The sequence below is a fragment of the Pseudophryne corroboree genome, chromosome 6 (assembly GCF_028390025.1).
Source record: "Pseudophryne corroboree isolate aPseCor3 chromosome 6, aPseCor3.hap2, whole genome shotgun sequence".
Classification (NCBI taxonomy): Eukaryota; Metazoa; Chordata; class Amphibia; order Anura; family Myobatrachidae; genus Pseudophryne; species Pseudophryne corroboree.
The window spans coordinates 541,068,464-541,081,478 of record NC_086449.1 but is presented as its reverse complement, the minus strand read 5'-3'; the positions used below and the strand labels follow the sequence as shown (position 1 = coordinate 541,081,478).

The 13,015-nt window shown below is 44.9% G+C and overlaps 1 protein-coding gene across 1 annotated transcript in view; it reads right to left on the bottom strand.

Annotated features, from left to right (window-relative positions):
- Positions 1-13,015, bottom strand: part of LOC134934617 (solute carrier family 23 member 1-like) — a 319,416-nt gene that overhangs the window by 226,346 nt on the left and 80,055 nt on the right. The window contains exon 7 of the mRNA XM_063930011.1: positions 12,562-12,718. Within this exon, the coding sequence (XP_063786081.1) occupies positions 12,562-12,718 (157 nt within the window). The remainder of the gene's footprint in view (positions 1-12,561; positions 12,719-13,015) is intronic.

Genomic DNA, 13,015 nt, shown 5'->3' with positions numbered 1-13,015 from the left:
CGACGGTCAAAATCCTGACACGGTCAAAATAATGACAAGGTCAAAGTACCAACATTTAAAATACTGACCAGGTCAAAATAACGTCATTTAAAATGTCGACAGGTCGAAAAGTCGACACAATTTTTTCACCTTTTTGTGTATGTCGACATAGGTTGACATGGACACCATATAGGTGTACCGCATCCCCTCACGTGCTTTGCTGCGCTCGGCACACTATTATTATTATATATTCCCCTTCCAGGTCCACTGGGATGGTGAAGTATGAACAAGTCAGTTTCAATTAAAAAATCATGTCGACTTTTTAACTTGTCGACATTTTAAATGTCGGTATTTTGACCTTGTCGGTTTTTTAGTGCCGGTATTTTGACCATGTTGGATTTTTGACCTTGTCGGGATTTTGACCGTCGGTCAATAGTTGTCAGGATTTTGATCATCGTGATTTTGATTGTTGGTAAATTGACAGCATCCCATCCAGAGTCTATTAATCAGCCACATTACCAGGCACAGAAACAGACAAGGTGGACTAGGTATTCCAATTTCTCTAGCCTTGGAGTCATAACATTATAACCATCTCTTTCTTTCTCTTCCTTTGAAGTATGGTACATGCTATTTATCAATTATATCCTATCTACTATCAGGCTACTTTCATTTGTTGCCACATTTATATCTAGTATCCCAATTCCTTGACAACTTTGGTGACGTATTTACTAATTTCCTCCCTTTATCCGGCTGCCAGGGCTATTCCCACTCGTGGGTGTCCCATACCATCCAACATTCTACACATAAATATCGGTACAAATTAGGAAAGTGGGCATGGCCACGAGTAAAGGTGGCGTGGACACGCCCCCTTTCCTATACTTTCAATGGACATTTGGAGAGTCAAAAATCAGTACAGACCTTAAAAAAAAGGTACTGTACCTGCCAAAAAGGTACAGTTGGAGGGTATGGTGTCCACGACACCCATAGTGGGAATAGAACCTGAAGCAAGCAAAGTGAGCCACCAAACCCGCAGCATGGCGAGCACAGTGAACCTGCCTTCATTGCTCTTGCCCCCTGCCAGCATCCTGGTGGCTGGGACCCCGGCGATGGTATGCTAATCGCCGGTCACCCGACCCCAACCACTTTATCCTGCCTAGTCTTATGATTTCAACATTCCACTGTCTCTGCTGCCACTAAAGTTCTTTCCCCTTATTTCCTTTGGTCTCTCCCAAGGGCCTCTATCTGCCACCAACTGGACACTCCCCTGAACTTGTCTGCTCTAGCTTCTCCATCACTACAGTAGTTTATCCAGCACCCAAGTAAACATCAACAAAGTAAATACACTAGAATGATAATGACCTTTTCATCCGATTTCGGGCATTCGGCCCGATATATCGGATGTAATCGGACATTTTGGAGGTGTTTCCGATCTGATCCAATGCGCGTTCCCGTGAGCATCGGATCGGATCCTCCAGATTGACCGTTCTGCACTAGCGATCATGTCCGACCCCACAGGCATGGCTGGGATCGCACAAGATACATTGTACGCAAAAGGACCGATGTAGCTTGTGCGATCCTGCCACCTGGGAGGCTACCGGGGTGATCGCCTGCGACACGAGGGTCGGATATGTCGCATGGAGTCCTTAACACCTAAGTACTATGAACCTAACCCACTTCTCATTTGCTCTAAAACACATGTCCTATATTATGCCTACCCTGTCCTGTTTAGGCGGCCTTACTCTGTAATAGAATCGTCACTTGAGCACTAGACAGTGCTGCTCCAGCCCCCACATACTCTAAAAAGCTTATGCAGATTTGGGAGAAATGCAACAAAATGAACAAATTTTCTCCTGAACTAACCATGGAGGTCATTCTGACCCGATCGCACACTGCAGGTTATCGCAGCAGTGCGATCGGATCAGTACTGCGAATGCACCGGCTTAACGCCGCCATCTAGGGGCCGCGGTCCGGCCAACGCAGGCATGGCCGGACTGTTGGGGGGGGGGCGGGTCACGGCGGCTGCGTGACATCACACGCAGCTGCTGCGAACAAGGCAGCGAAGAGGTTCTCCTGGTCAGCCACAGGAGCTGCGCTGGCCGGCAGTTACTCCCCAAGTGCAAAAGCATCGCCGCTGTGCAATGCTTTTTCATTTCTGCGGGGGGGGGGGCGGCACTGACATGCGGGGTGGACTAGCCCTGTGCTGGGCGTCCCCCCGCATGTCTGGGTGCCTGATCGTAGCTGTGCTAAATTTAGCACAGCTACGATCAACTCGGAATGACCCCCCCCCATGGTGCAATGTAAGGGGTGCAAATGCATTTATTTTAAGTTTAGTGTTTTTGCACACAAGTTAAATACTGGTGCTTTTGCGTAAAGTGTACAAATGCTGGACAGCTTTATTTTACATTTTAAGTTAAGCTAGGAGTGCCCCTGTCAGTGCTAAATCTATTACAGTTGAAATAAAAGGCTACAGGGAGCATACATGACTATGAATGGTATACACCAGTATAGGTGTGTATAAAATTAGAGAAGGTATACCAGGCCACAAGGGAAAATAAATGGCTACAGTATGGTATTTCTAATCATAGAAGTGTATACACAGTGGCTAATCTATAATGGGTGCAAACAGGCCCTTGGATTTAGGAGGGCCCACACTGCACGCCCCACACCAATGTTTAATACTATTACTGACCACTCTAGAGTCCTGCATCGGTGGTGGCTGCACTGCTGAAGTCACTGGAAAAATGGTGCAGCAACCATTTTGCCAGTGATTTGTGAATGCGCAGTAGAAAAATCATAAAAAACATGGAGAAAGATGTATGAAAAACGTTCTAGCGGACGTTATGTGCCTGGGGCTGTATCACCACATTATCGTGGTGATACGGCCGTACCCTGCGCAACAATGTATTACATGTGTGGCAGCCAATGTGGGAGGGCGTTATCGTACCTGACCTGCGATAGCGCACCTTCCACATCGGCTCGGCTGGTATCGATGCCGCTTGCTTTCTGCGCATGCGCCCATCTTCGTTCTTCCTGTTTGCGCCACTGGCGGCCTGCGTCACATGCGCGATTCATCTAAGTCTTCCGGGGATCTGAGGCCAGCGCGTATGCGCCGTCTCCCCACCTCCCAGCGACCTGTGCAAGGTGACCCGGTGCATGCGCAGAGAAGCCCTAAGGATGCCGAGGGCTGCCAATAAACTTAATAAAAAACAAAAACATGAAAGCAGCAACAGTGCTGCAGCGCCAGCCCTGACCTGGCAAAGTAGGAGAGGGACATAACGAGCGGTGAGTGACAGTCCCGCCGTTAATACATCAGGGGGCCAGCAAATAGGTATATGCACAGCGCCCCAGACGAAGCGGTCCGATGCGCATTGCAATTGCCTTAAACTCCTGCTGTGAGCCACATCATACATAGCGGGAGTTAGTGTGCACTATGTGCAAAAAGCACATAGCACATGTTCTTACATCTGCCCCATGGTGCTGGTGCCATGTTCTCAGAGACCTTCGCATGAGCAGTAGTCACTGGCACAGTGACAGAACCTGTTCACCTGTGCTGCTTGATAAAGTGGAAAAGGCTCACACTGGGGCATATGTATCAAAGCTTGGATAGAGATAAAGTAGAGATAAAGTGCTGACCATCCAGCTCCTGTCATTTTTCAACCACAGCCTGTAACATGGCAGTTAGGAGCTGATTGGCTGGTAGTATATTTCTCTCTCTACTTTATCACTCTCCAAGGCTTAGTACATCAGCCCTGCAGATACTGCATATGGGCGTCCTTCTCTCTTAATTCTTCCCTGTATATGCATGGAGGCAAACATCAAATTTCCATACAACCAATTTAAATTTCCACTTTGGCAACTGAGTTTGCTGAACTGTAAACAGCCTGCTGAGCTCCACAGCTTTGTATATTTACCAGCACAACTTAATAATAGAATGATGCAGTGGAGACTAACAGCAAGCAGTGATCATGAGAAAATGAAGATTCATCTGAAGACTTGTCAAGAGTATTGTAAATCTTGCGTCAACTTGAAATTTTTGATGAATGTGAACACCTTTTTCCGTACAAAAAAAAAGCCCTTTGTTTAAATCTTAATGTATAAACTAGTTGTGTCAGTTAGACCTTAAATGTATTAACTACCTATTAAGGTTTCCTTAAATTCAATAAGAGAGTTTAGTGTGTCTGAAACAGCTGGGTTATGATTCAGCAAGCATTGATCTTTCTATGTGTTTAGATCTTATCATCTGGACACCTTGACTTATCTACTATGCATCCTGAGGGTTCCGGTATGAATGGTCAACAGTGTTAAGGTCAACATTCATTAGTCGACCACTATTGGTCGACATTGACATGGTCGACATGGACTACTGGTCGACACATGGACATGGTCGCCACATGAAAGGTCGACACATGAAAATGTCGACTTTTTTGGTGTAATTTTCTGCGTAAAGTCACGGGGAACCCCAATTAGTGCACCGCATCCCCTTGCATGGCTCACTTCGCTCGCCATGCTTCGGGCAAGGTGCCTCGCTCCGCTACCGCTGCGCTCGGCACAGGTTATCGTTCCCAATCGTAGTCCACGTAGATCGCAAAGTATGAAAAAGTTCCAAAAAAGAAAAAAAAGTTAAAAATGCATGTCGACCTTTTCACGTGTCGACCTTTCATGTGTCAACCATTTTTATGTGTCAACCATTAGTCCATGTAGACCATGTCAATGTCGACCAATAGTGGTCGACCTAATGAGTGTCGACCTTAACATTGTCGACCATCTGACCGGATACCCATCCAGAGAGCTGAAGCAATACCACTTCTGTAAAAAATACAGGGGTGTGGTTCATTAGGTCAACATACATTGGGTCGACCACGTCTGGTCGACATGCATTAGGTCAACACGATCACTAGGTCGAAATGGTCATTAGGTCGACATGTGGTAGGTCAACATGGAAAAAGGTCAACATGAGTTTATTTACTTTTTTAGGTATCGTTTGCTTAAGGCACCTCGCTCCGCTACCTTTGCACTCAGCACAGGTTACCATTCCCAATTGTAGTCCACGTGGATCGTTAAGTATGAAAAAGGTCAAAAAATTGAGAGAAAAAAGTGAAAAACTCATGTTGACCTTTTTCCATGTCGACCTAGTACATGTTGACCTAATGACCATGTCGACCTAGTGATCATGTTGACCAAACGTGGTCAACCCAATGTATGCCCGCCTAACTCATGTCGACCTAATGACCGCCATCCGTGTACAGAACAGGAGAACATACCTTTATACTCTTGCATACTGTAGGTGCTGATATAAAGAGGTTGTTGAGTTAAATGCACCCATAGACAAGGAAATACCAACATAGAACGGCAGCATGAAAACTGGGATGGTGGTGAAGTTAGATAGCTAAATAATACTACCCATCATGCAGGCCAGTAGCAGTAGATGCTGCATTGATGTGCTGTAGCAGTGGCTAATATATCATGGGATGCCTGGATATAGCAGTAACAGTGTATAGTCGTGCAATAACGGAGGGTTTGTTGAAATGGATTAGCATAGGAGCTGCAGCAGTAATGCAGGACTGCAGGATAGCAAATATGCAAGGTGCAAGAATACAGGAATACAAGATTGCAGATTGCACAATGCAGAAATGCAGAATTGCATTATGCAGAATTGCAGGACGCAGGAATGCAGAATAGAAAACTGGAACCTAAAGACAAAGTACTCTGATCACTGGGGAAAGACGTTGTACTGACAATGTTTTGGTAGCATCTGCAGGTTTAACTTGGATGTTTGTTTTGGTAATTGTTACAACTGACCAAGTGACCAGATATCACCTTCTTCTGTTTGGCTGGATGGACATTTTATTCCAAGATTGTGGTGCCCATGGACTTGAGTCGTGGGAATCCCCAAGAAGGATGCCCATCTTGCTGCTTGGAGGCCATGCAGGTAAGCTGGAAATAGGCTTTGGAGGCTTTATTAGCCACCTCCAGACCTTGTAACAGGACTTTAGGATCCGAGGTATGACAAGTGATACATGCTGTCTACATGGAAGAATTTTACTTTACAGAATAATACATTCCTGGAATTCAGGTAAATACAATAGGCCTCATAATAATCAATATTGTAAAAAGTTGCCGTCGGCAACTTCTCCACTGGCTCACTTCTTTACATGTGTAATAACCCCACATGTGTTCTTTTTTTTTTTTAGGGGAACCCTTTATTTTATTGAGCTATTGTCCCTCACATAGTCAGCTATCAGAAATCAGCCCATAGCAGTACATGGAATGAACTTTACATGACCCTGGCAGCGCTGGCAGGGAAGGTTTGGCACCACTGGACTTGTGTGTCCCCCTTTCTGGCCAGCAGCAGCTAAGCCCGGGAAACTGTCCCCTAGCTGATTGGGTCCCTGGGTCGTAGGGCAGATTGGCCTGGGAGAGGGCTGTAACTTGGGCCCAGGGAGCCAGTGATTACCCGGGACGGGGGAGGTCTGGAGGGACAGAAACACATACTGTGTGAGGAGTTCCGCAGCAGAGGTTGAGAGCTGGCCCCGGGAACAGGAATAGTTTCTCTCTCTTGGAGGGACCAGATCGCTTGGACTACTGGACGGACCACTTACCGGAACGGAGAGTCGAGAATCCTTGGAACCCGGAAATTGGTCGCCCAGCTGTGCACCCTCCTGTCTGGCTGTCTGGAAGTGGAGCTGCCTGACGCCACCTGTGAAGAGCGTGGAGAGAAGTGGAGGTTCCTCAGTCAGGACCCCTGCAGAAGAGGAGCTGTTTGCGCCACTGCCGGATGGAGTGGAGAACGGGGAACACAGACCGGAGTCCCACAGGAGAAGAGGCAGCCAGGGAGAGGAGTGCCCATCATCAAGTGCCTTTTTGACTGGAGTCCATAGTGAGCGCCGCTGGCAGCCAGGAATAGGAGACCAGCCAACACGGAAGACAACATCGGCAGGAGGAAGGACCCATGGATGGCAGTCATGTGACAGCACGGACTCCAGAGAGGGATCCAGCCCAGGAGAGGAACAAAGACTGTCGGCTGGAACTTCTGTGCAAGGGTGCATTCCCGGTACGGTGCATAGCATCTGAACAGGAGAGCGGGTCATAAGTGGCAGAGGCACAGCACTTGGGTGAGATACCATTGGTAATCCTTCTACTGCAAAACTCTGCCTCGGATGCACCTTCCACTGCAAAACTCTACTTGTGGGGCTTTATAGCTAGAAAAAGGGGGAAGGCTCCCCATTAAGTAGTGCCCCATTGTGAAAAGTCCAAGTAGGGGGTGGGCTTCCCATTTTGGGTAAAACATAGGGGATAATCACCCCAACACACAAATAGTAAGGGAGGTAGGCTCTCCCAGTCATTGCGTCGGTAGCAAGAGTCACAAGTGGGGATAGGTTCCCCTTCTAGAAGCCTGGCAATGCCCGGTGATGTATTGTATATGGATCAATGCTAAATGTGTGATGTAAATGATGCTATTCTATGCTAATTTGTTTATGCTAAAGGAAATCTTATGATATCGACAGGTTGTTAGTATAAAGTGCTCCTAATTGCTAAAGGGTGTTGATGTATAAGTTTGTTATTCAATGCTAATGGGATTATGCTAAATGGAACTCTTGATGTTAATCGGCTGTTGCAGAGGGGTGTTCCAATGTGTTAGTGAATTAAAGCAGGTTTTCTTATACTAGTGTGTTGTGGCACAGTGGATTGAAGTTATTGACAGGTGACAAAGTGGTAAGCTCATAGACACTTAATAGTCTAGGGGTAGTGAACCTATTTCTTGATTCACCTGCCTGCAATCTAATGTTAATGCTGGTTACCAGTGACTGAATTTATAATACCAAAGCCAGCATGTTTCACTGTGCACCTGTTTTTTGCTTCACCTGCCTGCTATCTAATGTAAATGTTGGTTACATGTGACTGAGTTTATAAAGCCAAAGCCAGCATGTTTCACCGTGCACCTGTTTTTTGCTTCACTTGCCTGCTATCTAATGTAAATGTTGGTTACATGTGACTGAGTTTATAAAGCCAAAGCAAGCATGTTTCACCATGCACCTGTTTCTTGCTTCAACTACCTGCTATCTAATGCTAATGCTGGTTACCTGAGACTGAGTTTACAAAGCCAAAGCGAGCGTGTTTCACTGTGCAGCTGTTTCCTGCTTCACCTGCCTGCTATCTAATGTAAATGCTGGTTACCTGTGACTGAGTTTATAAAGCCAAAGATAGCATTTTTTACTGTGCAGCTGTTCCTTGCTTCACCTGTGTGCTATCTAATGTTAATGCTGGTTATCTGTAACTGAGTTTATAAAGCCAAAGCCAGCGTATTTCATCTTGCACCTGTTTCTTGCTTCACCTGTTTGCTATCTAACTGCTATTACTAGTTATTAGCATAGGTGTCCACAGGCCAAGATACCTGCCTTTTGAGAAAGACACCCTGCTGGCATTGAAACGCGTTAAGGATATAGGTGTTACACCGTGAGGATCAGTACTGCTGTGTACTCTACTCTCTTTTCAGAGCCGTGCATAGGAGCCCAGTCTGACTACTGCGGCCCGGAGAACCCAGTCCGCAGCTTTCCCCCCACACAGCCCCAGCCGCTCATCTCCTGCCTGGGCGGCAGGAGTGGTAATTGCCGTCCCTAACAGGTTTGGTGCGGGCCTGCGCACGGTAAACTATATCTGGTGCTTTACCAACAACAGACAGGTCGGCTGTCGGACAGTGCACCCGGCCTGACCATCGTTATAGCTCCGGCTCCATCAGCCATCCGTCCCCGCTTGGGAGACACAGAGCCACCGGAGACAGCATTGATCGGGTGAGGACAGACAACCAGGGCTCCCTGCACGGCGTGGCACCGTTCTCATCCATTGCTGAGGCTCTGGTGTTTAACATTTCCCTGGCCAACGGGATAACACCAGGGAGCAGGCATCGAAAGCTCCTGCCCAGCGCTACAGGTGTATATACATCCATTTGTCATCTCATCAATTCTGCACTGGCTGAACAACGCCATTCATTTATGCTACATGTAACACTTTTCAAGTACACAGCCGTGAGTGATTCTTTCATTTGACAATTACTTTTTAGCCGTATATCTCAGTGCATATATTGAACTCTGCACGTTCTATGACCCCTCTGGTGGTATTAATAATTGAACTTTTATGATTTATTTTTAATTGGTGCTCCAATAATATTTTGGATGCTTAGTTATATTCCATTGTACATTGATATTATTGTGATGTATTAATATTATAACATACCCCCGGGAGGTTGTTGTATTCCATTTATATTTTTAAATAAATGTCTCCAATCATCTGATTGTCAAGCGCCACTTGGTTTTTGTTTGCTACTTTTGTGTTTCAATGGACTGGCAATTCCCTTTTACAAGATGCTGCCGACAATCACATCGCAGTACTACTCACCAGAGCGCTTAGTGCTTTTTCTACACAGGCCAAGATAGTTTGTTTACGTCTGCCTCAATTGGAAACTGTGTTAGAATTTTATCATTCTGTCTACTGTAAACAAGTGTTTTATCCTGAGCTAGATCCGAACACACCTAGTCTATAATTTCACCTGTATTGTGTAAACTGAATAGTAACCTAAAACATTTGCCTTCCGCTAAATTTGCTCAGCAATGAAATTGAGTTAGACTGTACAACGAGTGGTTCTGTGTCTGCTGATAAGGGGAAGAAAAAACTTACTTGCCTCACTGTCACAGTGCGCTTGCAGTGGTGGTGCAGTTACAAGATAATATTAGCTGCTATAGGACAACAAGCACACCGTAGTACCTGGGCATTATACATGTTTCCCTTCTTCATAAGTCTAGCCCGATATACCTGCAGCTGGGCCTGCTTCAGAGTTGGACGCAAATGGTGCTTCATCTGTGATCCCATATGCAGCAGCTGTGCAAATATATGCAAGGATGTAAAATAGATCCACTGCTTGTGTACAAAAATGCAGCGGAAGCACATCATCAACCTTATTAATAACCATATGAGTGCACAGCATGGTCATTGGAAGTAAAACACCTGAGTCATGTTTTCTGTGTATAGGATGGCAGTTGCAAGCTGTGACAAGCCCCTGAAATAGCTGTGACACATTTAGGTGGCTGACCTCCAAGTTATGTCCCACTAATGCCTCTTGGCTGTCAATCATTTTGTTAATAAATCTTCATTGCAACTGCAGTCACAAGACCATGGGGTCTATTCATGTAAAAAAAAAAAGTTACTTATCACTATACATCACATCGCTTTGATGCGATGTATTGCTGTAATAAGTAGCAATTCATGTATACTCCCCTCTACGGCAATGCGATCCGGTATCCTGGGGTTCAGCAACGCTGTCTTCTCCAGGCGGTCCCCTGTGCGATTCCCCGAGTCAGCCAGTGGGTCCGTCTGAAAATGCGCCATCGGTTGACCTCCCGGGAGTCCACAGGTGCTGCTAGGAGGTCAGGGGGGCAGAGCCAGCATTGGTGCTGGGCAGAGAGCAGAGCTTCCCTGCAGTTACCGCAGCACAGTTCTGGTTGCGTCATCCTGAGATGGCAAACCCAAACTCCATGGAGAAGCGGAAAGCAGAAAATATGGTGATGCGATTCAGCCACAGAGTGGGGGTGCTGCTGGAGAAGTCACGGACCTCTCCAAGGTAACCTGCTCCGTGAATAGCACAGAGCAGAAGAAAGCCCTGTTTTCCGCAAAACAGAGCTTTTCTCTGCTTCTCTGCTTCAGGAATAGACCACCATATGCACAGTAACAAAAAACTGCTCCACTGTACAACATCAACATTGTGTCCACCTCTAAATTAGTCCCTTTATGTGTTTTTGAAGATATGGGTAGTATCCTATTAACCGCGCACCCAGGGCTATTCAATTATAACCCAATACGGGCACTTATCCGGGATTTTGTTTTGCCTGCCTAAGGCAGGTGAAACCAAATCTGTGTAAGAAGCCTTTTTCTCACGATTGTGGCTATGGAAACAAATACTGTAGGTCTACGACTTTTCAGGAATTCTATGTGTTTTCACACAAAAAAAGGAACATTTTCAGAGAGCAAAAAACTGAAGCTAATTGGATAGCCCAGAAAAAAAAATTGTTATAAAATAATTATAAAAATGTTCACGACTACTTGGATACCTCTGTATATGCATCTCCTACTTCTACATTTTCTAATGTACAAGCTATATTGTCATAAAAATATATTAACACCAGTGCCGCTGAAAGGCCTTTCGCTACTGTACTGAGCTTACAGTATTTTAGCAATTTTCACAGTCCAGTATCAATATTAGTAATGTTTCAGAAGACTTTTACCTGCTGTTTCTAACACAGCAAATAAAATCTGCCCAAAATGGACAAAATAAAAAATATATTTTTAATAATGAAACTGCAAGAAAGAGAACTAAAGGTATTTTTTCTTATTCTATAACACCATCAATACATATTTTGTGCTACCTGTTTTGGCATCAATTAACCGTTCCAAAATAGCAAAATAAGGATTCTCCATATACTGCACCTGGTTGCTTTCACTGTCTTGAATTAAACACATGGGGGTAGATCTACTACAAAAAATGAAAAGTGATGGTTTTGCCCTTACAACTAATAATATTCTGTCTTCATTTTCTTGGATATACTAGAAAATGATAGCTAGAATCTGATTGGTTGCTTTAGGCAATACCACCACTTTTCATTTTTAGCATCTTTACTACTGTAAATCGTCCCCTTGCAGTGCATGGAACAGTCAGGTAGGCCAATTTTGAAAATTAGAAAACCAACCACATTAAATGAGTGGGAATAATCATCAGCATTTTAACGTATATATTGAAAATGAGTCCCACTCATCCACAGCACTGAAAGAGTTAAATACAAAATTGCTCTCCATGGGGTGAATTAAATTGTTCTCATTATTGGGCACCCAACAGAGCAATTCAGTTGTTCAGGGAGTCCATTATTTATTACGCTTGTTGTACCCAAATAGGCCATGTTCAGCTGCATAAAGCAGTTAAATCCAGCTAAAGAACTGGCTGTGATGCAAACAGTGCTGTTTGGGCACCAAACGGGACACTTTTTGCATGTTTCTGCTCACCACCTCTAAAGACTACGAGTATACATTTCAGAGATGGTGGATTGGATTGCTCCATCGGGCTCAGATGAATTAGCGCTACCTGCAAAACAATTGAATCGCCCCACTGGTATATCTATAATGGGTGCAAGGTGTGCAGTGCACACGGGCCCCTGGGTCCAGAGTGCCCCTCACACTGCACACCCTGCACCCACAGCAGAGCTGCAGAAATCACTAGGAAAATGGCCACCGCTGACATTTTCTGGTTATTCACATATGTGCAATAGAGATGTCCCCAGGAATGTGGCGCAGGCACCATGTTCCCAGAGACCTGCACAGTAGACAGCACAGTACAATGCCAGAGTCTACTGCACTGCCGGAGAGGAGGGGGCACAATCAGAGCCTGAATACAGGCCCCCTCCTCTCTTAAAGTGCCTCTGTGTATTCATCCCTACTTGTCCCAAATAAATAATAACATACTTTACATCCTTCAGTTCTATACAAAGTTACCACCATACATCAATAAGATAATTTTTTTATTAATATGTTTTAAAAGCATACCTGGGTATGGGACGTGGAACCAGGGGGAATTGATTATGGCATCAATGTTAATATCGGTCCGAGCAGCAAAACCATAATCTGCAGGGTTTCTTGGAAGTACATTGAAGTATGTCAAAATGTAACAGATCAGCCAGGATAAACACATCCCCAGTAATACCTAAAAAGAGTTCAAAAGGACTATATTAATTCATTCCATTTCCATGTAAGATTAACAAGATTTGATAAAAAATATGTGTGCGCGCGTGTGCGTGTGTGTGTGTGTGTGTGTGTGTGTGTGTGTGTGTGTGTGTGTGTGTGTGTGTAAATTAGAAAATCAGATCTAATAAGAAAGACCTTTCATGTTACAATTTTATTGTATAAGGATGTGTTTTCACAGAGAAAAGAGGAAGTTAGAAGTTAGCAAAGTTACACTCATAACTACATTTCCTTGCTAGTGATATATATGTTAAAACCA